The 26,522-nt window shown below is 38.2% G+C and overlaps 1 protein-coding gene across 1 annotated transcript; it reads right to left on the bottom strand.

Annotated features, from left to right (window-relative positions):
- Positions 1-1,336: 1,336 nt before the first annotated feature.
- Positions 1,337-22,393, bottom strand: sapcd2 (suppressor APC domain containing 2). Its single transcript, XM_055200222.2, has 6 exons — positions 21,634-22,393; positions 18,101-18,228; positions 11,084-11,227; positions 4,963-5,064; positions 4,607-4,717; positions 1,337-3,796 (listed from the first exon to the last, which is right to left on the bottom strand). Exons 1-6 carry the CDS (start codon positions 22,259-22,261, stop codon positions 3,668-3,670), a joined length of 1,242 nt encoding a protein of 413 aa, XP_055056197.1. The 5' UTR covers positions 22,262-22,393; the 3' UTR covers positions 1,337-3,667.
- Positions 22,394-26,522: the final 4,129 nt, after the last annotated feature.

Below are 26,522 nucleotides of genomic sequence, written 5' to 3'. Positions count from 1 at the left end.
TTGACATCTGTGTGGCATGGAGTCAACCAACTTGTGGCACCTCTCAGCTGTTATTCCACTCCATGATTCTTTAACAACATTCCACAATTCATTCACATTTCTTGGTTTTGCTTCAGAAACAGCATTTTTGATATCACCCCACAAGTTCTCAATTGGATTAGGGTCTGGAGATTGGGCTGGCCACTCCATAACATTAATTTTGTTGGTTTGGAACCAAGACTCTGCCCGTTTACTGGTGTTTTGGGTCATTGTCTTGTTGAAACAACCATTTCAAGGGCATGTCTTCTTCAGCATAGGGTAACATGACCTCTTCAAGTATTTTAACATATGCAAACTGATCCATGATCCCTGGTATGCGATAAATAGGCCCAACACCATAGTAGGAGAAACATGCCCATATCATGCTCCATGCTTCACTGTCTTCAATGTGTACTGTGGCTTGAATTCAGAGTTTGGGGGTCGTCTCACAAACTGCCTGTGGCCCTTGGACCCAAAAAGAACAATTTTACTCTCATCAGTCCACAAAATGTTCCTCCATTTCTCTTTAGGCCAGTTGATGTGTTCTTTGGCAAATTGTAACCTCTTCTGCACATGCCTTTTTTTTAACAGAGGGACTTTGCGGGGGATTCTTGAAAATAGATTAGCTTCACACAGACGTCTTCTAACTGTCACAGTACTTACAGGTAACTCCAGACTGTCTTTGATCATCCTGGAGGTGATCATTGGCTGAGCCTTTGCCATTCTGGTTATTCTTCTATCCATTTTGATGGTTGTCTTCCGTTTTCTTCCACGTCTCTCTGGTTTTGCTCTCCATTTTAAGGCATTGGAGATCATTTTAGCTGAACAGCCTATCATTTTTTGCACCTCTTTATAGGTTTTCCCCTCTCCAATCAACTTTTTAATCAAAGTACGCTGTTCTTCTGAACAATGTCTTGAACGACCCATTTTCCTCAGCTTTCAAATGCATGTTCAACAAGTGTTGGCTTCATCCTTAAATAGGGGCCACCTGATTCACACCTGTTTCTTCACAAAATTGATGACCTCAGTGATTGAATGCCACACCCCTTTCAACTAATTCAACTAATTGCCCAATTGCACAGCCTTAAGAGCGTGCATATCATGAATGCTGGGTCTCATTTGTTTTCTGAGAATCTACTGAACCTACTGGTAACTTGTTTGCCACGTAGCAATAAAAAAAATATACTAAAAACCTTGATTATTCTGGTTAGTCACATTGTACTGCTATTATTTTGAACAATACTGTATATACAAATCTTATATCAGCATAACCACCAAGCACTTGTACTCATATAAAATACCAAACAACAACGCACAATGAACAAGCAACTCGTTTTTTAATAAAGAAAAAGCACAAAGATCTATTTGGATTACATTTTCAAAAGAAACAAGTGAATTGTTCCCAAAGGTCCATTGGTAACACAAGTCATGAGTTTGAACCATAATGAAACATGCTGACATAAAATACAGACTAAATGCACTGGAAGTCCCCTTGGAAAAAAGACAACTAAAAACATTCAGAAGATCAACAGCATGTTAAGTGATATTACAATAGGTACATTGACATACAACCAAATAATCAGTTTGTTATCATATTGATGGCTCAATCGGAGCAATAGTGTTTTTCTTATTTAATAAGCACATTAGTAATATGCGCCTATAAATGGGAAGACAACGTGCATTTGCTTATTATACAAGTAATGCTTTTCAAAACACTCACAACGCTCTCCGAATGCTGAAAGGTTTCAGCTTTCCATACATCTGTACATTTTTTATCTCTTGTTTTGTTACAAAAAAAGTATTTTTAGAGTACAAACCTTTTCTTCCATATTTATAAATTATTCTTTGAGATTACACTGATGACAGCAATTAAAAGCCTGCCAATCTTACTTACATGACTGAAAGAAAACAACCTTTGAAGGTTTTAATAAAAAAAACCCCAATTTGAATACAAATGAAAACAACACATTTTTTCAACATCAATCTTAAACTGATGGTCTTCTTCCTCCATTTAGTTTTCAGTTTACAAATTCCACCATCTAAATGAGGAATCAGCATGACGCCAGCGCAACTGGTTTTTAAAGAGAATGAGAGCTGAGACTCTCATTGGTTTATGGCACGTGACGTCCAAAACACACCCATTACTCATTACCAAAATAGGAACAACCCTTCCAAACGCTGTCGGTGCATAAACCATTTTCCCATTGTTAAATTAGCAAAATTGGATTTTTCCACGCACTTTTAGACTGTGTGCTGTGCGCTTTAGACAATGCGCTTGGACTGTTAAAATCAACTGTTTCCACGAGTTGTTTATTTTTCTGCATGTTAAAGATCAAATGATTTCATTTATTAGTTATTGGTATATGGGCTGTAAATAGTCATTAGGATGCTTTTGAATGTGCATTAAGCTTGCTCTGTGCAGAAGTTTACTTCTGATTATATACATAGAATGTACATGTAAACAAATATTTTTGTCAGCCTGCAATGTTCAGGGTAAATGTAAACTCTACTGTAAATGTGTTCACCGTGAACATTTGTGTTCTGCCTAGTTACACGCCAACAGCTTCTCTTATTCCATTAATGATAATCATGTGGGAATGTAGGTAGATCAGGTCAGATTAATACTAAACTCAAGAACACTTTGCTTTGATTGGCTGTTAAAGCTCCCCGTGGTGTTGAATCATGGAAGTGAATCTAATACTACGGTGCACAGGTTAGAAAAGGGGAAAACGTGCAAAAGATGTAGTTATTTTACTCCTTATAAATATAATATGTATATTCTGAAATATCAAATCTTTCACTTTATGTTGCTTAACCTACTACACAATTCCATATTTTTTGTATAAACATTTTAATGTGTATAGGCTGCAAAAAAAAAAACAACAACAACCACACTACTCCAATCTGGTTGTAGTTAATGGATTAGAAAAACTGTTGATATGATTAACTTTCAAAGTATGATACATTGTGCATGCAGACATATGCATTTGGATAGAGAGATAACTAAACCAAAAACCACAACTGTATTTATTAGGATTGTGTTAGAATGTATTTAATGCACCTCTACAGGCTTTTAACAAGAACACCTCTGTGGCCCTGCTATCATAATAAATCCTGGGCAGATGTAATTGATAACTCTAACCCAAAACAATGTAAGACAGACATGGTTTAAATATTTAGAATACTTTGAAACAATTTATGTTGTGAGCTTTTGTTTAGAGGTGCTTGTTGGTATGAATGAATTATTAACTGGTGGTGGGGTTGGGGGACACTGAATAGGGGGTTCGACCAGGGTGGCACGCAAGCTTGAAACTAAGAGACAAATATCCAATATATCAGTGGAAAAAAAAACATTCACAGTGTTCAGAATAACCAGAAATATCACGTGCAGATGTTAATACAGAAGATTACTGAAAAACATTTAAGAAATCTTATTTTACAAGATAGAATAGTTAATAAACTTTAAGTCCTCAGCTCAATAACGTAACATGACATTAATGTGTTGGAGTGATCATTACATATGTAAACGAAGCATGTGCAGCTCTTCAGATCCATTCAGAAAAAAACACTGGATCTCCACCCGAAAGAGTTTTTACTGAAAGTGCCTCCAGAAGTTCTTCAGGTGTGTAATAGAGAAGTGTGTTGGTGATCAGATGAAGGTGGAGTCGAGTGCGCTGCTATCATGAGCATTGCGAGCACGAGCCTCAAACAACTGTTTGATGAGAGCAGATTTCTCCTGCTCCAGCTGTGCAATGCGATCGCTCTTCTCGCTTACTTCCTGCGGGTAAGAACATTTGACAAGCAGCTGATAAAAAAACTTGTCGAATTTAAAATAACAACAACAAAATAACAATATTTTGCATTTATGTCATATAGTTAAATATTGATTAATTCTGTTAACACTTTAACCTTTAACATCCATTAACAGAAATACATTTCCTTGTGCTCGGTACTGTTTGAACCAGCAACAGCAATGTGTTCAGGATCGTATTCACTGTACTGCTGTTATCTGTGTGGTTTGAAACATGATATTTTCAGGATGACGGGCCTGTGGTTGACGTTTGTCTTCATTAGAATAAGCAGGAGTTTAAAACATGTTTTTGTTTCATGCCTTTAGTACTTTGAAATGTTTCTCTTTAAAAACAAAATGCTGATACTTTGAAAATCTTCTGTTACAATAATCTGTTACTCATGTTTGCATACAAAGAGCCACTTGTGTAACATTCTACACTGAAAAAACAAACTTTGTTAGATTACCTCTCATAATTTCTACATAATAATATTAACATTTATTGAGAACTAGATTTTCCTAAGTAAAATGATGATAAATACACAATTAATTCATGTAGAAAATAAACTGTGTGGGAATAGTAAGTTGTATTAGATATTTTCTTGTACTATTTAACTGTTTTATAGTCACTGCACATAGTCCTAAAATAATTAAGTAAATTTTATTCAAAATCTTTAGCAGATTCAAGTAAAAAAATAATAGTTAATTTTACTTAAGAAAAACTATAAAGTTTTATTTAAATATTGGTGTCAAGTCTAAAAAGATTGAAAGGTTTTCTCATGTTGAAGAAGATCTGACCTGTGTAAGGAGGCGGTTCTGCTCCTTCAGGATGTGGATTGCTTGAGGAGGTGCTGGAATGGGGGCTGAAGGAGCAACGCTGGTGGACGTCAAGGTTCCAGAAGGGGACGTCTGGATAACAACAGAGAAACACAATTTTTTTTTACTGATTATCAATGAAATATTGTTTGTTGCTCATTTATGGCTATTCTCAGTTTTGTACAAATGGGAAAAAACTGCTAGAAATGTTCATCTTTCATGTAAAATGAAAACCTAGCATTTACATTCATGCATTTAACTGACACAAATAATCAATTAAAAGAAAGCTCAATTACTATCATGTATCTTTACCAATCATCACATTGTTTTATACCAACCGTTGCTGAAAATGAAATTAAATCACTGAGGCAGCGAGTGACGTCTTGAAGTTTGGGAAGAAGAATGTTTAACCGACTCTGACAAGATCCATTCAAAGATGCCTGATGACAGAACACGGCAAAAAACAAACAAACATGTTAAAAGCCTTTTGCAGTTCAATAATGACAGTTTTATTTTGTTCAATTGTGTTAATCTTATTTGTCTGTACGCGTGTGCGCTGGCTGTGGTTTTACAGCTGATTCAGGATCAGTCTCTGGATATACTGGAGTTAGGATCAGTTGATGCTTATTTCCTATATACCTAACAGTGTTAAAGGTGTAGTTCACTTAAATATAAAAATTCACTCAGATAACGTACCCAACCTCAAGACTTTCTTGAGTTGAACACAAATAAATTTATATTTATAACATCTTATCTTCTTTTAAGTCTATTAACATGTTAAAGCCCCAGAAATCACATATGTCTGTCATTAAAGGTATAGCGGAAGATTTTCCCAAATTTTTGAATAGAAACACCCCTCCACTTTAAAAAAAAAGCACATGCGCATCACTCTACCTGCTCTCAAGAGGGAACGCCTATTAAATGTGTGCACGAGAGAGAGCATGCACGAGCCTCTTCTCTTAGTTTAGAAGTTGCTGCTGGCATTAGCAGTGATTTTAAATTGAGTTCTCCAAATAGCATGACAAACCTTACCTGTTGAGTAGAAACTTCGCGATTGAGGCATAAGTGGGAAGCCCAACCTGTGCTTTTAGTGAAATATTTTCCCAAACGCACTCTGGTCTTGTTTTTTTCTTCAGAGGCCTTTCTCTTCTTGTCATACAATTCATAGTGACCCCTAGACATTTTGAAAAAACACGGTGATAACGCGAGCTTCAATGAATGGTTGAAACCGTAGCCCACCAAAAATATACACCTGAAAGTGCACATGTGCAGAAAGCGAACCTAGAGACGAGCACGTACGACGGCCTTACGTAAACATATCACCAAAATGATTGACAACTGGGATGACCAATAGTCTTGATGATCCACCCGGAAAAATATATTTAAAAATATATATATAAATAATTGCAGGTATATGCAGGAATCATAGAGATGAATTTACTACCATTTAGTACCTTTTTTACCGCCCTACAAAATATTTTATAGCAGCAGCCCGTTTTTAAGGTGTGTGGGAGGTGTACTATAAGGTATAAGTGTCACGTCATACATATTAGTTACACTAATGTTTAATTGTGATAATTAAGTATTGTCGTTGTCAATTGTTTTTTTTGTAGTGTCGAGTTGAGTTTCAGTTGTCTTTATCTTAACCTAGCCCTTGAGTTAACCATAGCTCTCAGCCCAGGGGTGCAAACTCACCAGGGGTGAAAAAGTCTTATTAAAGGTAAAAAAGTGATTTAGTTAAGAGCAGTTAGAGATTTTCTCTCAATGCTGTTTGATTACATGAGTGACAGACAGGAGCAAAATTAGGTAACTTCCCCTTTAAAGCGTCATGAAACACCGGTGTTTCAGCTCCTGTCTACCTCGCTATCATTTTGAAAAATGTTACTTAAATGGGCGTGGACGCTGTGAGAAGAACGGCGATGAGTGGGCGGGGCAACTGATATAAGCTAAGCTTTACTAAGATTAGCAGTATTACAGAAATAATTAAACAAATATAATATTTAATTTAAACAAAGGTCAAGTAAAACTGTTATAGTTGAAATAATAATGTGTTTGAAGATAAGGAAAAGTCCTCAGGACATGATGGTACCTCAGAACAGATCAAAGTCCACCTGCCAGTCCATCAGTTGATGGTGAGTCTCGTCCTGACAGCATCGTGGGGAAAATCATCCAACATATTTACAGATTGTGTGTGTAATGGCGCAGTCACATTTACTTTAATTTTGACGCATGTGTGTATTTAAGGCTAATACAGCGGCAAAAATACTTACAAGCTCAATGAGAAGCAGATGCGCGACTTGCACGCTCCTTTCAAACAAAAACAGCAGGCCCACAAGCACTGTTGTTTGTGTTTCAATGGCTTAAAATTACTTAATTTAAACTGCGGTGCTTAAATACGTGAACAAATGATAAGTTTTTGTCACCACGCGCGCAGCAACATGACATGGGCGCATAACCTTGAATGAGAAAATACTATGAGTGAAGTAAGGGTGTCACGATTTCGATTTTAAATCGAAATCGATCGAAATTAAGTCACAGCTCCGAACTTCGAAATAAAAAATGGGATTGTCGATGCTGCCACGCCCCCATTTCACGTCTGGTCGGCTTGGCAAGCGAGGAAAAAAAACTCTCAGAGATGCCTTTAAAAACATCTGTCCAGCAGAAAGCGATCATATTTTAAACACGAGGGATGTAAGTTATTGCTACAACTCCTTGAAATGCATATCATAAACAGGATTACGTGATCTGACTTTGGACAGAGCGCAGCTCTCTGCACGTGCGCGATAGTGAGGGAGGCGCAAAGATGCAGCGGGTTATATTTTAAACAAAAGGATAGTTTGCCTCAGCTTGCATGAAACGCATAAAACTGAACAAATACATAAGGATTACTACTTTAGTTTATGTTCAGACTTCGGACAGATGCGAGAGCGCATGCACACGTGAGACAGAGAGAAGGGCAGCTGCTTATGATGCTGGATTTATTTCAGATGCTATGAGTCCAAGACACGCGCATTAAGTCCATGTGCATTAAGTCCATGTTAGAGATGCGCGGATGGACTATTATTTCATCCGCAACCGCATCACAAAACTCATCATCCGTCCACCATCCATGCGCATCAACGTTTCTGATCAGTTTTCAAAACCGCACCCGCCCGCCATCCGCTGACCGGGCGATGCAAGACGCTGCTGATGACAGCCGCGAGACTAGAAAGCTCTAGAATATCAGCAGTGAACTCCGTCTCCGATCGGCGCACATGGGACAAAAACAAATAAATAAATAGCCTAAATTAAAGGCGGAGTCCACGATGTTTGAAAAACGTGTTGGAAAAGGAGACGGGCCGACTACCAAAACACACTTATAGCCAATCAAATCAAATGCCGGTTTGCGTATGTGTGGGGCGGGTCTATCAACAGAAGGTCCAGATTCTGTTGGGGTAGGGGCGTGTTTGTTTAGGTGATTTCAAATATCAACATTTACTTTCAAACATCATGGACTCCGCCTTTAAACGCACAAATTACATAGCCTGCACTGGTGCCATCCTGATTTAACACTTTGTAAAACTTATTCCAGGCAACCCTTTCTGACATTCTATTTCCTTTGTTTTTAATTCTCATTTTTTGAGTTTGCCACGTTTCTCCTTCGCTGGCGTTGATAAGAGCTGTGTCAAAATGCATCCTCAACGAATGTATCCTTAACAGCCGAGGATATCCCAAACAATTAAAAGCTTTATTAAATAAAAGTGTGTATTGATTAGAAAACTTTTTCTTGTCACCGTTTTAGTATTATAAGTTATGTTTTGTGTTAATATTATTCTGTTTATGTTGCGTATATTTCTAGGTTGATTATTTGATATGCTGTTGAATAGATTAATCTACATCAATGTGTCATATGTTCTAAAATAAATTAATATTTTTCTGATTACATATTTATTTTAATAAGTCAGAAATGTCTCCGCTGTTTTCTGCTGACAGGCGCGGTGGGCGCTACTGGGGGCGTGTGCAGCAGGTAACGCAAATTGTGGGTCCTCAGAAGGCTAGACCGTCTCATTTCAGTTCTCTTCTTGAACTTCTGTGGCTGCCACTATGAAAGGCAGAGAGGTCGCATGCTTAGAAGGACACAGCTAATAACAAGCAGTCGACCGAATTTAATAAAAAAAAAAAATTTTGTCACGTCATCCGCCCGATCTGCGTGTGCAAGAAACAATCCTCTCTCTACAAGCTCTCGCGTTAAGTGAAGCCCACAAACCCCCATGCGAGTTGTGCAATGTGCATGTTAATGTTAAAGTATTATAATAATAATAATAATAAATAATGGAATATAATTTTTGTCTAAATTATATGCCATATAAAAAATATGTAAAAATCGAGAATCGGATCGAATCGTGTCCTTAGAATCGAAAATGTAATCGAATCGAGGATTTGGAGAATCGTGACACCCCTAGAGTGAAGTGTGTGCGCTCAATCTGCACAGACTGCTTAAACTTCGGCAGAAAATAAGGTGATTATATTTGCCATCTACTCCGACTCACTCAGGTCCTGTTAGCAATGTATATATTTTTAATCTATGCTAGATGAAGTTAAAACATGGAGACACACATATTAAGCAAAAAAAATACTACCAAGTAAAATTGCGTTTGTTACCTTTTACTAGGGCTGCAGCTATCGATTCTTTTTGTAATCGATTAATCTAGCACTAAATCGATCGATTAATCGAGTAATCGGATAAAAATTGTGTGTGTGTTTTTAAACAACCAAAACAAATAATGCATAACGAAAATGGCGTGGCTGTAAAATATTCAAGCATTTGGCTTTCATTTCTAAAAAATAACGGGTATTTGGCTCCAAAAAATAAGCCTATTTATTTCAATTTTTACCCATTTAGTGTTTATAAGTGCCAGTGCCAACAATTAAACACTTTAATTTATTAATATGCACAACAGGTTTCATGCTGTAATCTAGCCCTGACATCAAAGTAAATATCTGGTTTATGTACATTTCTACACCTGCAGCATTTACCATAAGGCTACCAAAATCATTTCTGGGGTGAGCCTATTTGCTATGGTAACAACCTGTGTGTATGCGCGCACGTGCACTTGTGTTTGTGCGTGTGCACGCGTTCTGTGCGTGAGGAAGAGTGACACCCCAGTCAGACGTTCAGTTGCTTCATTGCATTTTGGTACTGCAGAAATACATACATTCATTTTCAATAGAACGCTGCATTTGGTTTGCATCACTTGCATTGCGGTGTATTTTAGGTTAAAAATCCGTTCAAAAAATCACAACATCACGTCCCGCTGTATACAGTGAATGCATGCTGAAATTATTGTTGCGTGGCTACATAAAAGTTTAAGCATATGTGATGCATTGTGCGATCGGTCTGACTCGCGTGAGAGAGAATAACTTCCTTATGCTAAACTCTAATAAAACAGAGATTATTATTATTGAACAAAATATGTCAGATTACAAGTTGCCCATATATGATTGCACTGTGGTGCCGTTTTTTGGTACACACACCTGTAGTGCATGCGTGTGTGTCAAGGGGTTCTTTTTAAAGCTATAATCACCTGCAATTGAACAGGAATACGTTTACTACTTAAAAACATCATATCTAGTCAAACCGCATAACAACATCGCTACAAATACAGTATTGGATTAAAATCAGCGGAAGCTACGTTACCTTGTTTCATCGACGCTTGGTGTAACAGCAGTGGATGTTTTCGGTTCAGATGCTGAATGTAATGATAATGTAATGATCCCAAACTTTAGACATTCTCTCTCTGCCGTTTATGGACATATTCGCTCCGCCATCCCGCCAACTAAATTCAAAATGTACCACGCGCTATGATGTGCTTCCTGAACATTGAACAACGGTCCGTGTAAATCAGATCTCGGCGCGTGTAGTGCGCGTCATAGGAATTTAACGAGGCTTCGAGGCAGAATTTTTGCCTCGAGGAATTTTTTGAATCGAGTAAATCGAGTAACTCGATGAATCGTTTCAGCCCTACCTTTTACCACCAATTTTGATAGATTTGTTTACTACCGCGCGTACACTCTGTGTAGTTAGTATGAAAAAATAATCATGATCCGAGTTTGTGTTGGTTTATGTTCATGGTCATACATCTGGGATGATATGGGATGAGCAAAGTATTAAAGATTTTTATTTTTGGGTAAACTATTCCTGTAACCAATCAAAACAAAAGGCATTTTAACTTATGGTAAGCAACAAATATGACTTATATATTTGAATCAGGTTCTGTGTCTTGAGGGTTTTATTAAAGACAAAGATGTCTAACACCACCTACAAACTCATTAAACCCATTTTAACGTAGTTTAACCTACACTTGGATAATAGGAAACAGATCAAAAAGTTCTACAGATTTATTTTAGGTCTAGTTAATTTCAGACACTAAGATTAATTTGTGTGACAGCAATAACAAAATGATGTGCCAGTGGACGTACAGTAGAGAGACTCTGGCCAATGTGTCTCTGGCTCTCCATAATGTTGTGGATCTGGGTCTGGTACCATTCTCTCGCTCGGTCCAACACATCTAACCCAGCCAGCAGAGAGTCTTTCTCTTGCTCCATCTCCTTCATCTGCTTCAGCTGTAAGAAAAACAAACAAACAAACACTATCACAACTATAAATCTTGAGACAAATCATGCAATAAATATCAAAATGTATTAAAGATGAGTGAACTGAGGCAAACATTTAAATGGCTTTCAGTGTCTCCAAACAGACTGTATTGGCCTCACAAATTAAATTGTTTGAATGTTATTTACCACTAACTTTCATTAGACGACATTATAGAGAGCAGCAGCACACAGCACACCCTAATGCACACAGACAGCATTTTAGTACATACTGGATTTAGTTTTTTTGCTTATTTCTGATCAATTCTGATCATATGTTCAGAAGCCTTAAACACAGAAATCACGCAGCAGTATAGTAAATGTTTAGTAAAACACTGCATTATTGACTGGAACCCATTCATTTGGCCCACGACATACCAACAACACTTAAAATATTACATATTTGTATATTGTTAAAAGCATAATTTCATCAAGATAAGTAACTGTGGGCAGCATCTCAGCAATAAAGCCTCGGTATTTGTGTGACTGCTGATCTGGTGGGACTTTCACACCCAACAGTCTCTAGAGTTATTCAGAATGGAACTTAAAACAACAAACAGTCCGGTGGACGTAAATGTAGATAAAAGAGGTGAAAAGAGAAAAGCCCCAGTGGTTCAATCAGACACAAGAGCTATGCTAACTCGGATCACTGCTTTGTACGGTCAAAATAACTGCTCATGGCTGTAAAATAGGCCTGGGGCGGTAACCGGATTACCGCCATACCGCGGTCACGTGACCCATGCCGCGGGTCTAAGCTTCTCACCGTCATAACCGCCAAAAAAAAAACTCGAAACATCGGCTTTTGTGTATATGTGGGGATATTATCGCAGCTTGTTAACAACTGCAACTTGTTAACTGAACATTAACAGATATGATTTTAATATTAAATTGTCATTGAGTAGAAATACATGTGACGTTGTCTGTCACTCGTTTAAAGTAATACAAACATTTTATCTAATTTGAACGTGCAAACAGCCGCAGCAGATCAACAGAATCAGGTTTCATACATTATCAAATTTTCACGCAACATAAAGAGCATGCGATCAGTCCGAGGATTAATATCCAAAGAGCTTAGATTGTCTCTTTTTCATCTAGCCTAACAGTGGCCATTTCTAAAGCAGGACACATTTCAAAAAGTTTTGTTTTTGCGTCTTCTTTCTCTGTTTGTGGAAAAAGACAGATGTTTATGGTAAGGGTCGAGGAAAGAAGCGGTCTGTCCGAGCACGCGAGACAGAGGCGGACTGCCCGGGACGCGCGCAAGACAGACGGACCGCGTCATCTTGTGCACACACACGCGTCTCCGTACAGCTTCCCAGCTATACTCAAGCACAGACACATATGCAGCAGTACAAATGATTTCTCATACAAATGGTTATTTTACCAGACCGTCAGGGCAGCAATAATTGGCGTCATTTAAAGGCTATTCACAAATTAAGGATAGAAAAGTGGCAAAATGTCTGTAGGCACGTGTGGACACGCACAATACGTTAACATTTTTTTAACTGATAATATTAATTGTTCAAGTTGTTGAATGCTGAAATTGAAGAAATGTGGAAGGAAATATTCACCTACATGTTTCTTAAGTAATTTGCACGTGTTTTGTATTGAAGATAAATAAATCATGTATGTTATTTAACTCGTTGTCTTGCCAATAAACCACAAAACCGCGGGAATTTGTTGATTACCGACCGCGGTAAAAAAAAATCCAAACCGGCCCAGCCCTACTGCAAAACACATTAAACCCTATAGTGGATGAACTACAACAGCTTTCATTTTTGCACAGATTCACAAAAATATAGTACTAGTATAGGGTACTAACTAGGGTTGTTTATAGCACAGGCTGGTTGATTGCTTTATTCTGATTGGTTGAAAAATGTTCCATGGGTGTTGATTATTTTTCAGTAAAATGTACACCTGAGCTGTCAAATGTCTTACAATAACCACCAGATCAATGTCTGCGGTAACTGTGGCATAAGAGGAATAATTGAATTATTTGAAAATAATGGACACCCGCGATGTAATGGCATTAATTGCAATTAATTAGATGAAATCATTTTAAATTCTTTTGAAAGAGAAACAGCAGTTTCAGCTTGCACCTTAAACACAAGCTGATGGGAAACTATGCCTTTGTCAGCTGTTGTGTGATGGGCCAATGAAAGAGAAAATCCTCTTTGTATAGACACACAGGGACAGACAGATGGTATCACATCCAAAATATTACTGCCTAATCAGTGACACATTAAATAAATCAAATAAAAGGAACATCAAAAAACCGTGTACATGTTGTAAATCTCAAACACAGAAATAATGCAGACTTATCTTTTTCCAACTTTACGAGAGTGACAAACACTACAAAACCACAGTTACTCACTGTTGTCAAACTCAACCACAAAACAACCATTACAAATATGATCTTCACATGCAATCCATCAGAATGTGACAATCTACACAACATTTCTTCTACATTTCGCCAGTCTGTCTGTCACTCACCCAAAAGTAGAAGCGCAGAGCTCTGCTGGAAAACAGGCTGCTGCTCAAGGGAATAAACACAGTTGTGTAGGCAGCCCACACAACTGGCCCCAGAGATTCGGCAGTATCCAGTCCCCGGGGCCCGACCTGACTGACCATCATAATAGGAAAGGCGACAGAGGCACTCGAGCTCAACACAGATACACAGACAAACAATTCTGCCTGAGAATCAGTAAAGGGCATCAATGTAAATGTGGGGCGGAGCATCAGGGAGAGAAAAAAAATGAATCCTCACTAAATCAGACTCGGGCCATGTTTACATTAGAGCATTTGCATTTTAAAATGTTTTAAAAAGTCATTTTAAAAAGAAAAACGCATTTTAAAAATATTTCCGTCCGCACTATACACGACCATAAATAATTGAAACGTGACATAAAAGTGTACAATACCGTATTACTCTAATAATAGCTTACCTTACCTTTAGCACATGTATGCAGCCTATGTGTATGCAATAGGACTGTGTATCGCCAACAATTTCCCAATACGATACATATCCCGGTACAGGGCCACTGTACGATACACATCACAACACAAGACCATTTTGAATTACATTTTTGTTCAGAATTTAGTAATATTCTATCTGTTTATTGTACATTAAATAAGCAGTGTTCTAACAATTGTGATTTTGCTATTCATTAATTAGATTTTGGGGGAACTTGTAGAAAGCTACAGTACTTAAGCCTCATAAGCCCCTATTTTCCTGTATACGTTAAGAGTTCCCTGGGGGTAAAAATGACAACAGAAATTAAAAGGGTGATTACAAAAAATATACATTTTAATGATACAAATATCATTTTTTTGTTTACTTCCCATCTATACAATAATGCTGTGTTTTGGGAGATATGAAGTACTTTTGTAACTGTTTACCAATCAATTCCTCAACTACACCATTAGCTTGCCTATAAAATATCACATTTTTATTAAAATTTTGCATAAATTATTATCTAAATTTGATTTAAATTGTTTTTAGATATTGATCTAGATGTTATGTGTTGAATTCGACCATTTGGTGTTTAGTTTTATGGTAAATTCAATTCAATTTTATTTATATAGCACTTTTCACAATTGTTAATAGTTTCAAAGCAGCTTTACATGAGTAGATGTAGGGGAAAACACAGAAAATCAATAGATAATATACGAAGTAGAGTATAGCGGCTAAGGATAAACCGTACAAGCGAGCGTAGTAATAATGTAACGTATACAGTAAAGTGCTAAGTTGGCTGAATCTCCCAGAGACGAAAAAACACCTAGGAGAAAACCCAGTGGGAAAAACTCCTAGAAGGACAAAAACCCTTGGGAGAGATTAAGAAATTACAGTTTAGGAAATAAATCACTTCGACCAGCAGATGCCCATGGAGACCCATTAATTTTACTATGTGTGTCCAACTGCTCAACATCAATACTTTAGGGCGCACTCACATTATCCAAACCAAACCATGCCCCAGCGCGATTGTCACCCCTCCCTACTCTCCCAGGTGCACGCACTCACACTGCACTTTTTATCGATCCAAGTCCGGGCGCGCTTTCGTCATTAAAATGCGATTGTTTTGAAAAAAGCAGGAAGTAAAGCTCTCTCTTAACACTGGAACCCACCGTAATGATAAGTCTGTGTTTTTAATTCGGAGTCGTTTGGTGCGCGATTACAGACAGTCCTCTCACACGTCATCATATTGCTTAGTTGATCTGTCACGTGTGCAGCTCGGACATTCACGTAACCCTGCTGCGTGCATCAAAAGGTTTTTACGGAGGCAGATGAAGGTGAGTGGTTGCGCAACTGACGTCTTCACCTTTTTAATTGCGCTAACACCACATCCTTCCGCCCCTGAGCCCAAGTGAACCGCGCTCCGGCCCACCTCTGCAACCCGGCCGCGGCTCGATTAACCAATCCGTGCCCGGGCGTGGAACAGAGCGATCACACTAGTCAAACAAACCAGGCTTTGGGGGTCAAACACTCCCGAGCGCGGTTTGGTTTGGATAGTGTGAGTTAGGCTTGCCGCGATAGTCGGTGAAACGGTGATAACCGGTGCTTCAGCCTCTCACCGGTTAGATCACTTGCCCACCGCGACACCGTCTTTCACCGTCGTTTTGATATTTTCGCGTAATTTAATCATTTAGTTTCATTAGAGAGAGCAAACTGAATGTGTCTGGTGCCTGAATTCAGCGGAGCTGAACGTGCGTCACGTCACAGAGCAGCAGGTGTCAGATTTCATTTATTCCTGTCAGAGTTTGCGAGGCGAGCTGACTGACCAGACGAAGGCAGAAGCCGCGTGCTTACTTGTTTTTGTTATAATATACATATGATGTTTAATATAAGCGTGATCGTTTTGTTGTTGTGTTTATCATCAAGAAAAATATTAAACCCATCATTCAAGCAGTGCTTTATGGAGAAGTAGCCGGTTGCTCTGCTTGGGACTGGCGGGTTCTGTGAGAATTACCTGCGCACATTGACTCAAGCACTTAAGTAAACCAGCTGTTGCACTCGCATTGCATGCAAATTCATACGCAATTTAACGCAGCGTACGCAAGCACTGCATTTAAACAGTTGCGTAATTCAAAAGTGAAAGTAAAATGTGCACGTCTGCATGCGCATTTATAAGCCCCTCCCAAACGGTGACACCGGTATCACCGGGTTTGTGACGCGCTGATTAACCGGTGGGAAAAATACATCACCGCGGCAACCCTAGTGTGAGTGCACCCTTAGTGAAACATTTAGTGAATTTCTGTTTATATAAACATTAGAAAAGTCATTAAAAATCAAAATTATTTCAAATAGTATAATTTTTTGTAGATTTTGATGCATTTTGAAATGTCTGTTTTTACAAAATGCCACAGAAATTTGACTAAATGTAAGGGTGTCTGTGTGTGTGTCTGTCTGTGTGTGTGTGTCCGTGTGTGCGCGCGTGCGAATTTGTGACTTTGTTTTTTTGTCTGTGTCTTTATGTGTGTGTAAGTTTTACTGTGTCTTTGTGTGTGTGTGTGTGTGTGTGTGTGCGTGTGTGTGTGTCCGTGTGTGCGCGCATGCGAGTTTGTGACTTTGTCTTTATTTGTCTGTGTCTTTATGTGTGTGTAAGTTTTACTGTGTCTTTGTGTGTGTGTGTGTGTGTGTGAGTTTGTGTGTTTGTGCTTGCGTGTGTGTGTGTGTGTGTGTGTGTGTGTGTGGTAGGGGGGCATGCACACACCTGTGTAAGCATTTTACATCTTTGTTTTGCATCTGTGGCTGTTTTTGCCAAATTCTGTAAAAAATGCTCTCTGTGGCAGTCATACCTTTGTGTGTTTGTGTGTGTCAGTTTGTGTGTGAGTGTGTGATTGAGCATGTTTTTTCTATAGGGCATTTGTGCTCTAGTACCAAGCTTACCTTTCTGTATCAAATTTTTTAGATTTATTCTGGATGCATTGATTTTATTTGATGAATAACAAGAAAAAAAGCTTTTCCCATTCATTTCAATTGGGGTCATTTTTACCCCCAAAGGGCCTCTTTTGTGAATTTTTTTACACATCTTTAGAACGACAGATTTAAGACCAGTTTTTTATATGAATCTTGACAGATAATCTGGAAAAGTCACAAAATCTTATTTCACTGAGATGAAGGGAACCTTGTTTTTTAACTAAATAAAAGTGGCTTGGGGGTAAGATTGACCCCAAGAGACTTAGTGTTAAAGTGACACTTTGTAGTTTTTCAACCTTCAAAATATATTTTTAAGACTCTTGTGATGGTACATCGACATAAAATCGGTTAAATGGCATGTCTACCGTAGCCTGACGGGGTCTGTATCACTTTTACTCGTACTTTTAAACTTGCGGTTTTGGGTAGTAACCTGAGCACAAAAAGAACTACAAAATTCAAATGCTTTAGGACATATGTCACTTCCTCCACTTCCTCAAATTCAGACGTGAGATTGCAACTCCTGATGTTTTTGTCATGGCCAAAGCAGCAAGTAAGAAAAAGAAACTCGAGGTTTTGTCGGAGTAGACCAGAAAGAGAAAATGGGAGAGTGACAGAATAAAAGGAAGGATAGCGTTCGTGAACTAATGGAGGAGGAGGGGTTCCTGACCGACGCTGACTCGGCCGTCATGCTTTTAGACTAGTAAGTAATGTTATATTGCTTGCATATACAAGTCCTGTCTGGCCCCCAAACACAATTTTTTTTTTACGTGAATTTTGCTGGAAGCTACTTGGGGAGTGTAGAGAGTGACTTCTATCATGTGACTCTGTGTTGCCATGGTAGTGTCACAGACTTACGACCCAGGTGACCAGGGATGAATACACTCATATTTACTGAGTTAAAGTAGATTGGTATAAAAACTATATTTCCTTACCATCCCATAATCCACTCCGTTTGTGAGTGTGTGGCGTCTCTGCTTGTCTTGGTTCCTGCCATGTCGCTGTGACTTTAAGAATCCGGTCACAGTTTCACTCTGTGATCGAGGCAGACCAACGCTCTCAACTACCAAGACAAAAGAGAGAACATGAGACATTCATGACTACTGCACTTTAAATACCAAATAAAAAAAAATTCAGCTTCTTCAAATGAAAACAGAATAAATCCTCCTTCATAGGGCTGGACAATAATTCAATATCAATATATTTCACGTTATATATATTTCAATAACAATGATATGGTTTCTAAACACATTTCCGATATTTCGATATACAATACAGCGTCCCGTGGCCGTTTGACGCATTTTTAGTTCAGTGTTTCCCACAGGATTTTGAGGAGACTGTGGTGGTGATGACGTCACCCGCTAATTAGCATATATGTGATGTCATCATGTCGTGTTTGCGTTTGATCTAGTGTTGGCACCTGAAATATGTTTCACTTCTACTCTTTGATCTGTATCTGTATTTGGTCTCTATTATACATCAAATTATATTTTAAGACGAATTAAGTTGTTTTAAATAGTGAAATAAAAATGTAAATGGGAATCATGAAAATTCTATTTGTGGGGGCCCGTGTTGATTCTGTGGTGGGCCACCACAAATAAATCAATGTATGGGAAACACTGTAGTTTTTGTGCAGCATCAGATGTACTTTTTTTGTCGTGGCTGTTTTTGCCCTAATGATTTCCATTATAACAAATTTTTTTGATTGCCAAGCCATGACATTATGGGTGTAACGATACACTAAGCTCACGGTTTGATCTGTACCTCAATGCAAAGTACGTGTGATTATTTAAGATTCTCGTCGAGTGATATGAAAACCGAAGTTGCTGACCTTCAGTTCAAGCTGCGGGTGATTCAAGCGATGTCTGTGTGACTGCGGTGACGTGTTGGCAGGTCAATGAATAAAATAAAAACCACGTTTTCATATAAATATCCCCATCATGCTACGAGGCAAATTGTTTGTATTGCAAAGTATCGTATCGCGCAGTATCGTTACTAGAGCCCGACCGATATGCGTTTTTTCGGGCCGATGCCGATACAGATATTAGGGAGTAAAAAAAGACCGATAACGATATATCGGCCGATATTCTTTATGTGTACATTATAGTTCAGTATATATACTACAGTATATTATACTAAAGTACTGTACATAGAATACACTATATACTTTAACATAATATACTATGAATAAATACAATGCAATGCAATGATCACTCACAAATGTGGTGATCACTCACACATGTGGTGATCCAACACTTATATTAATGTGACAAAGATATGTACTATAGGCAAGAAGTTAACAATAAACTTTATTATCCAAAATTAGTTGGATATCAGTGCACTAAACAGTAAACTTGACTTATTATAAATAACTTTAAAACACAAAGAGAACAAAATACATAAAACTTGCATCATTTGCAGTTTTGACGAGAATAACGTTATAAAGAGAAACTTATGAAGTCATTGATTAATATTAGCTTTACAGTAAGTTGTGTACTTCACAAATTTGTTAGCCACTCACCGTTACGAAGACAATGATTGACGGAGCACATACTAATGTACGCTATGTTTAATGTACAACGTTTTTATAACACAAACCCAGGGTTCCGTGCAAACTTTAGACTTTAATAAAACTAATGCGTCTTCGCTCCGCCTCTTTTATTTAGCAAGGGTGTAGAGTTGCGCGAGCTTATTGAATCAATTGCTCTGAAATGAGCGTGTTAACTAACAACACAAGCAGCAGTAATCTCATATAGTGTTATATAAGTGCACGGCTGCGCGTAGTTTAAACGTGTCATTTCTCCGTCTCGCGTCATTTCTCCCGCTTGCGTTTTAACTCGCAAGTCGACAAAGAGACGGATTAAAAACACCAAATGTAAGCGGGAATGCGTCTCTCTTGTCCATTTATAATCCAATCGACCAAAGCGCGTCTTAATACCAGGTGTAAAAATGTTGTGAAGAAGACACTGCGTGACTGCAGCCACCTGAACTGAGAGACTGACTGAACTGAAGTGAAGGGGGTGGGGGATTGGATGATGTCACTACAGTGAGTGATCTGGGTTGCCATTAGCAACCAGTATGGCGCACTCTGCTGGACAAACAAGTACTTACATCTTTCAAATGCATTTAATGTGTTCTGTAACAAACGTTCATATCGGCGCATATCTGCGGCTTATACGCCGATACAGATATATCTGCGACATGCTCATATCGGCCGATAAAATCGGCAAAACGATAAATCGGTCGGGCTCTAATCGTTACATCCCTACATGACATAATATATTCATGCATTCTTGATGGCACCTGTGCAAAAACAAAGCTTAATATCTGGCTTGTACATTGAGCCAGAAAAAAAGCCAATGTTTTTACTAATCTTTAACATGCCCAAGATTGTAAAAAAGTTTTTTTTTTAAATCCAGTCCGCAATCACTTTTTATATTGAAAATTTTGTGATCCCCCAAATCAGTGACATCACTTATGAATAGTGATAGACCGATAGATCGGCCGGCCGATATATCGGGCCGATATTTGCGAGTTTTATGTGTATCGGCATCGGCCGATACATGGCTGCCGTGTTTGCCGATTTTTCCGGCATAATTTACAGACAGAGTGCTGGAACCCGCAAGCGATTGCAGGTCATGTGACTAAAAACAACCAACCTTTTCACGACAACATTGAAAGCTCGGCTTAACAGCTGATCATAGCTGAACAAAGTGGGGTTTTTTTCATCTCTATGGGGCGGTTTCCTGGACAGGGATTAGACTAGTCCTAGACTACAATAAATGTAAGAACTGTGCAAACTAATAACATCTCTTTTTAACAACATGCCATTTTTTTACATAATTTTTATGATGTAAATTGAGTGAGCAAAACCAGTATCGGCTCCAAATATCGGCTCAAGAAAATCGGCAGCCTGTATCGGTCATCGGCTAAGGCTGATGAAACAAAAATCGGTATCGGCATCGGCACAGAAAAATCCATATCGGTCGATCCCTACTTATGAACTTGGCAATTAAAGAGTTAAAATCATGGATTTTTTGTAAAAAAATATATATATATTTGATCAGTACTGATGTTGTTTAACAGATTTATTTAAAAATATAAAATAATAATAATAATCTGATACATTTTTAACTGCAGTTTAATTTAGTGGATGTTCTCATCGATATATGATAGCTATAAAGAGGTCCTAACAGATTTGTGTGTGTGTGTGTGTGTGTGTGTGTGTGTGTGTGTGTGTGTGTGTGTGTGTGTGTGTGTGTGTGTGTAGTTCAGTTACATTAATAGCGCAAACAGTCATAACGGGGTCATTCTCCAGGGAACACAATGAATAGGTAGAAATGCGAATGTAAGTTGCTTTGCACAAAAGACCCTGACAAATGCATAGAAATATGATGAAGTGAAACCGACACATCTGTAACACACACGCATTAGGAAAGGCACACAGTGAAATGAAAGAAACACTCACTTGTTTTCTGGACAAGAGGAGAATCATTGGCTCGAGTCCGACTGGAGTGAAGCGCTTTTTTACCGATGCGATTCGACTCTGAGCGATATAAACACTCCAAACCTGCACCTGAGAGTCCGTGATGTCGGTCCCGACCCATCTGCCGGCTGTGCTGTGTGTTTACTCCATTACTCGGTCCAAGCGGTCGGACTTTACCCTCAGACGGGTTGTGTGGAGGTTTGGGTCGCTGCTGGTGGGTCGAGGCGGGCGCTGGGCTGTTGTTCTCCGGATTGAGCATAGAGTTTCTGAGTCCCGCCACGAAACGATCAAAAGTTAGGCAACCGTGATGCGGTGCGACCCGGCGCAAGCTCTCCAGAACACCCACCGGTAAATCCCGCGTCTCCGCGCCTCTCCACCGAGTCTCAATCTCAGACACATGAACGTAACCGCGTCTCCCATCATCAAGAATGTCAAATAAAGTCCGTAAGCTGTGAAGAAAAGCTTTCGGCAGACCGTCTGTGCTGAACTGCGTCTCTGGCTGCATGATCGGCGCTTTATAAACGGGAAAATCTTTTCGCACTTCAGTTTTTAAAGTATTTACCAACCCGCTTCTTTTGCCATTGGAATCTACTTCTTCTATTAAAGCCATTTATTGTAAAGTTTCGTAATTATAGTTGGCAAAACCGTCATGTTATAATCGTCTTGCATGCAGTCTGTGTGACTGTGATTAGCCTGCAGTTCCGCCCTGCGAACGTTTGCTCGGCTCCACTGATCCACTCGCTCATTGGACAATATGGGACACGCTTCACCGTGATTGGCTGAAGGTACAGCAACAAAAGTTTTGAGTTTTGTTTTTGGTAGTCAGTTTTGTAGTTCGAAAGCAAGAAAAATAAAATAACATGGCAATAGTTATCCATAATAATTTGGGCCACATTCACTGATATCCACTTTGCTTTATGAAAGAGTGAATCTGTGTTCTTTAACCTGACCCATCTCTGTAAATTTAAAGAGCTTAAAGAAAAACACAATAGGAGAGTTTCACAACTCTTTGGAATCAGATCAAATGAAGATGTTACTGGGGGGAGACAGACACCCATGAGCTGCTGCTAAATTTAATTATCAGTAACACACCATCAAAAATAATCTACAGCCCTGATTTGTATAGTACTTTAATTTTACCTTTCAGGTGTCTTTCTAAATATAACTTTGTATACTTCAAAATGTTTATATTTCAAATTCTATTTTATATTGTAAATATTCTCTTATTTTATTCAATTGTCTACCTTGATGTTACTACTGTGTTATTATGTTTCTTGTTTTATGTGTAATGCTTTGGCAATATTGTAAGTACACACAGTTAAGCCAATTTCTACGGGTTTGGAAAAATATGGAAAAGTATGGAATTTGATTTGAGTAATTTCCAGGTCTGGAAAAGTATGGAAAAATAAATCAGCGTATGGAAAAATATTTTCAATTCCATACTATTGTCCCTGTTTCGCTCTCTCTCTCTCTCTCTCTCTATATATATATATATATATATATATATATATATATATATATATTTATACAACAGTTCTTTCTGGTTCTCGAATCTGATTGGCTAAGAGCCATACGATATTGTGCTGATAACGGCACTGTAACCGCTTCACCTTTCGTATTATTCCGCCACCTAGTGAATGGAGGTCCTAAGCAGGCTCATCTCTGAATGGAAAAACACAGACGCGCTGTTTGAATCACTCTCCGTGTGTCTCATTAGTTTACTAGCTCATAAATCAGTCTGTGAATCCCCAATCGGAAGTTATTATTCCGTCAAAGATCAGCGCTCTTGGATGTTACGTTAAAGTTAATGGGAGAAATGTCTTGTCACATCGTGTGGACACTTGGAAAGAGGAATATAAACACTCGTTTTTTTCTGGAGCTATATTTCTTATCAGAACGCGAAAACACCGTGAAACTGCAGGTAAGCACCGCAGCTTTTAAATGTGGACATTGATCATTTATTTAAATCGCGATGTGACTATTAAAACATGTTATGAGATATCGCCACTGGTATATTTATAAGCAGCATGCAAAAACATCTCTCTGACACTTATAAAAAACCGTTTTGTATAGTACTGACAAGAACAAAGTTTAATAATAATAATAATCGAGTGCTCGTATCGCGTTAAGAATAAATGAAAAAGCAATAGTAACGTTATACAAGTATAACTTTGTTTTATTAACTTTTACCTCGCGCCAAAACCATAACAACACAAAAGACATCAAATATGAATAAAAAAACAAGTAATAGTTTGATCATGACACCAAATACTGCTGATTTGATTTCATTTTGACGATCATAAACAAACAAGGCCAACATGAGAGCCAGGGTATCCCTTTCAGAAATGTAGCCCAGAGAGGGCGGTGGTCAGCGGGGCGAGTGAACACTGATGTCCGCTCATGCTTTGGTTCTCATTCGTACCGAATCTCACTAAGCAAACGTTCAAACAGGCGCTATCTTTACTAATCGACTGTAGATTTAAATATAATACATATACATTCTCGACTGAACTAATCTTAAAACTACACTTTGTGACCAAGAAACGGTAATATAAAGTAACAGCTTTTCCGTCCATTGAGTTGTTATGAGCTTCAAAGCAGCCGAAAGTGTTTCCTGTCATTCTGGCCGCCCTCAAATCCGTGGCGGAAGAAGTAGTTCTCAAACAAAGAGGCTTTTAAAATAACTCCGTTGTTGTTTTCTAGTTTTCGTTTTTCAAACGTGTGCCGTCGAACTGTTGTATAAAAGCAATATCGCTCTCGGAGTCGTGTGATATTGCTTAAATATATATATATATACAAAGTTTTTTCATGGTGTTTGGATCAGTGTGCCAACACTGCCAAAATATCGTTTTTAACACTTGATCTGCTGGAGGTCTGCAGGGATTGGTAGTTAGGCGGCAGTTGCCATCGCAGCGCCCCTACCTCAAACTGCTTGACTAAAAAACACCTGGAACGTTGTTCTTGATTTTTACAATTGAGTGTGGACTTCACGGCAAACAAAATGGGAAAATGCAAGTTTTCCAAGGGCTGGCTTGCCAATCCTAAATATAAAGCCTGGTTAGCCAAAGACTTAACATTTTTGAGGATAAAAAATAAATCAGTGGTGGAGTTCTTAAAGGAATAGTACAACAAAAATGAAAATTTGTCATTTATTCACCCCCATGACTTTCAAAACCACAAGAATTATTATATTAACACAAATGAATATATTTGTAAAAAATCTGATAGATTTCATTCCCTTTATTAAAGGACTAGTTTACCCCAAAATTAAAATGTCCTAATCAATTACTCATCTCAATGCCATCCAAGATATCCATGTCTTTCTGTATTCAGTGAAAAATACGTTTAAGTTTTTGAGCAACCAAATGAGTTGGTTGCCATCTTGGATGGCATTGGGGTGAGCAAATGATTAGGACATTTTGATGTGAACTAATCATTTAAATATCTTCATGTGTGTTTCCAAGATTAACAAAAGTCTTATTAATTTAAAATGACACGGTAAGTAAATGATGATTTTTGGGTAAATTAATAACCCTTTAAAAAAATTGACTGATTGTAAGGGTTTTGTCTTGTGTTCTGTTTGTATTCTGTTGTTAGATCTTTTATTTTAAAGTCATGTCTCTGGTCTTTTATTTTGATATCCTGCCATGTCACACTTCATTATTAACTTCCTGTTTGTTTTGTATAAAGCCACTTCCTATCTGATCACTCCCCGCAAAGTATTGTATATATGTCTATCTGCTGCACTACCAAGCGTTTATCCTGTTTTTGACCTGTTGCCTGTTTATTTGGACTCTGATTGTTTGCTGCCTGCCACGACTATTGCCTGTTTTGTGGAGTACGTGTTTGGATTACTCTGACTGGATTTGTTTGCTTGCCCTTCAGGGATTTTTACAATAAACCTCTTTTGCAAATGGATTGTACTTTCCCTTGCTTTTTGTAAGCAGCACACGTTACAACATGTTACACTGATTTAGCATTTTGTTTGTTAAGGTCACAAAGGCAATGTTTTAATATAGAATTTATAAATATTTTATTTATAATTAGCCTATTGATTAAACAGTCTTTTAAAGTTTGCTGTATAAAAAAGCATTGTCATTTGATTTTAGCAATATTTTCAAATTTTCTGGTTAATTGTACATAAGCATCCCTTCAGGGGTTTGCAGTTATTAAATGAACAAAATTACAAATATGAATACCACTGCATGGTTTTAGCATTGCAGTTTCAATAAAATGCTGTGCTTTGAACTTGACTTGACATGTTAATTGACTTGTACGAGCAGCAGTAGCTACAATTTTCTAATTTACAAGTTTAACATGATAGCCTACATAGAGGTTTTGTCTCAGAGTGTAACATACTTGCCGGCACCGATAGCATTGTGGGTAAGTGCGTCGCTATGTAGCGCTGTTGTTCTTCGGGAGACCCGAGTTCGAGTTTTGGCTCATGGACTTTTCCCCATCCCACTCGCTTCCTGTCTCCTTCCCTATCCTAATAAAAGCCAAAAACGCCAATACTAAATGTTTTGAATGTAACATACTTGTTAGCAGTTGACAACAAATTAGTTAAATATGGTTGAAAAAAAGTGTAGAGGGTGTCTGGAAATGACACACACACACACACCAGGGATTAAAGACAGGGCCGCCTTAACCTAATGTGAGGCCCTGGGGCTGAGAGGTTTTGTAGGCCCCCCATACCCTCGATTTATTGTCTCATTTTTTTTAAGTGTAATATCTAGGTAATCTACATCAAAAAATGCATTAGTTTCTTTCGAGACATACAACAGTGAGTTTTCCCTCTGTGACCCAGAAAAAAACATAATATCATTATTAACATATCACTGAGCCTACTTTAGCATAAACACAAGACACTT

This window comes from Misgurnus anguillicaudatus, chromosome 22 (assembly GCF_027580225.2).
Source record: "Misgurnus anguillicaudatus chromosome 22, ASM2758022v2, whole genome shotgun sequence".
NCBI lineage: Eukaryota > Metazoa > Chordata > Actinopteri > Cypriniformes > Cobitidae > Misgurnus > Misgurnus anguillicaudatus.
This window is presented reverse-complemented; position numbering and strand designations above follow the sequence as displayed.

Coding starts and splice junctions, on each gene's coding strand:
- sapcd2 (XM_055200222.2), bottom strand. CDS start 22,261: ATGGCTTTAATAGAAGAAGTAGATTCCAATGGCAAAAGAAGCGGGTTG. Junction 11,228..18,100: donor ACGGAGTGGATTATGGGATG/GTAAGGAAATAT, acceptor TTTTTCTTACAG/CTGAAGCAGATGAAGGAGAT. Junction 4,718..4,962: donor TAATTTCATTTTCAGCAACG/GTTGGTATAAAA, acceptor GTTGTTATCCAG/ACGTCCCCTTCTGGAACCTT.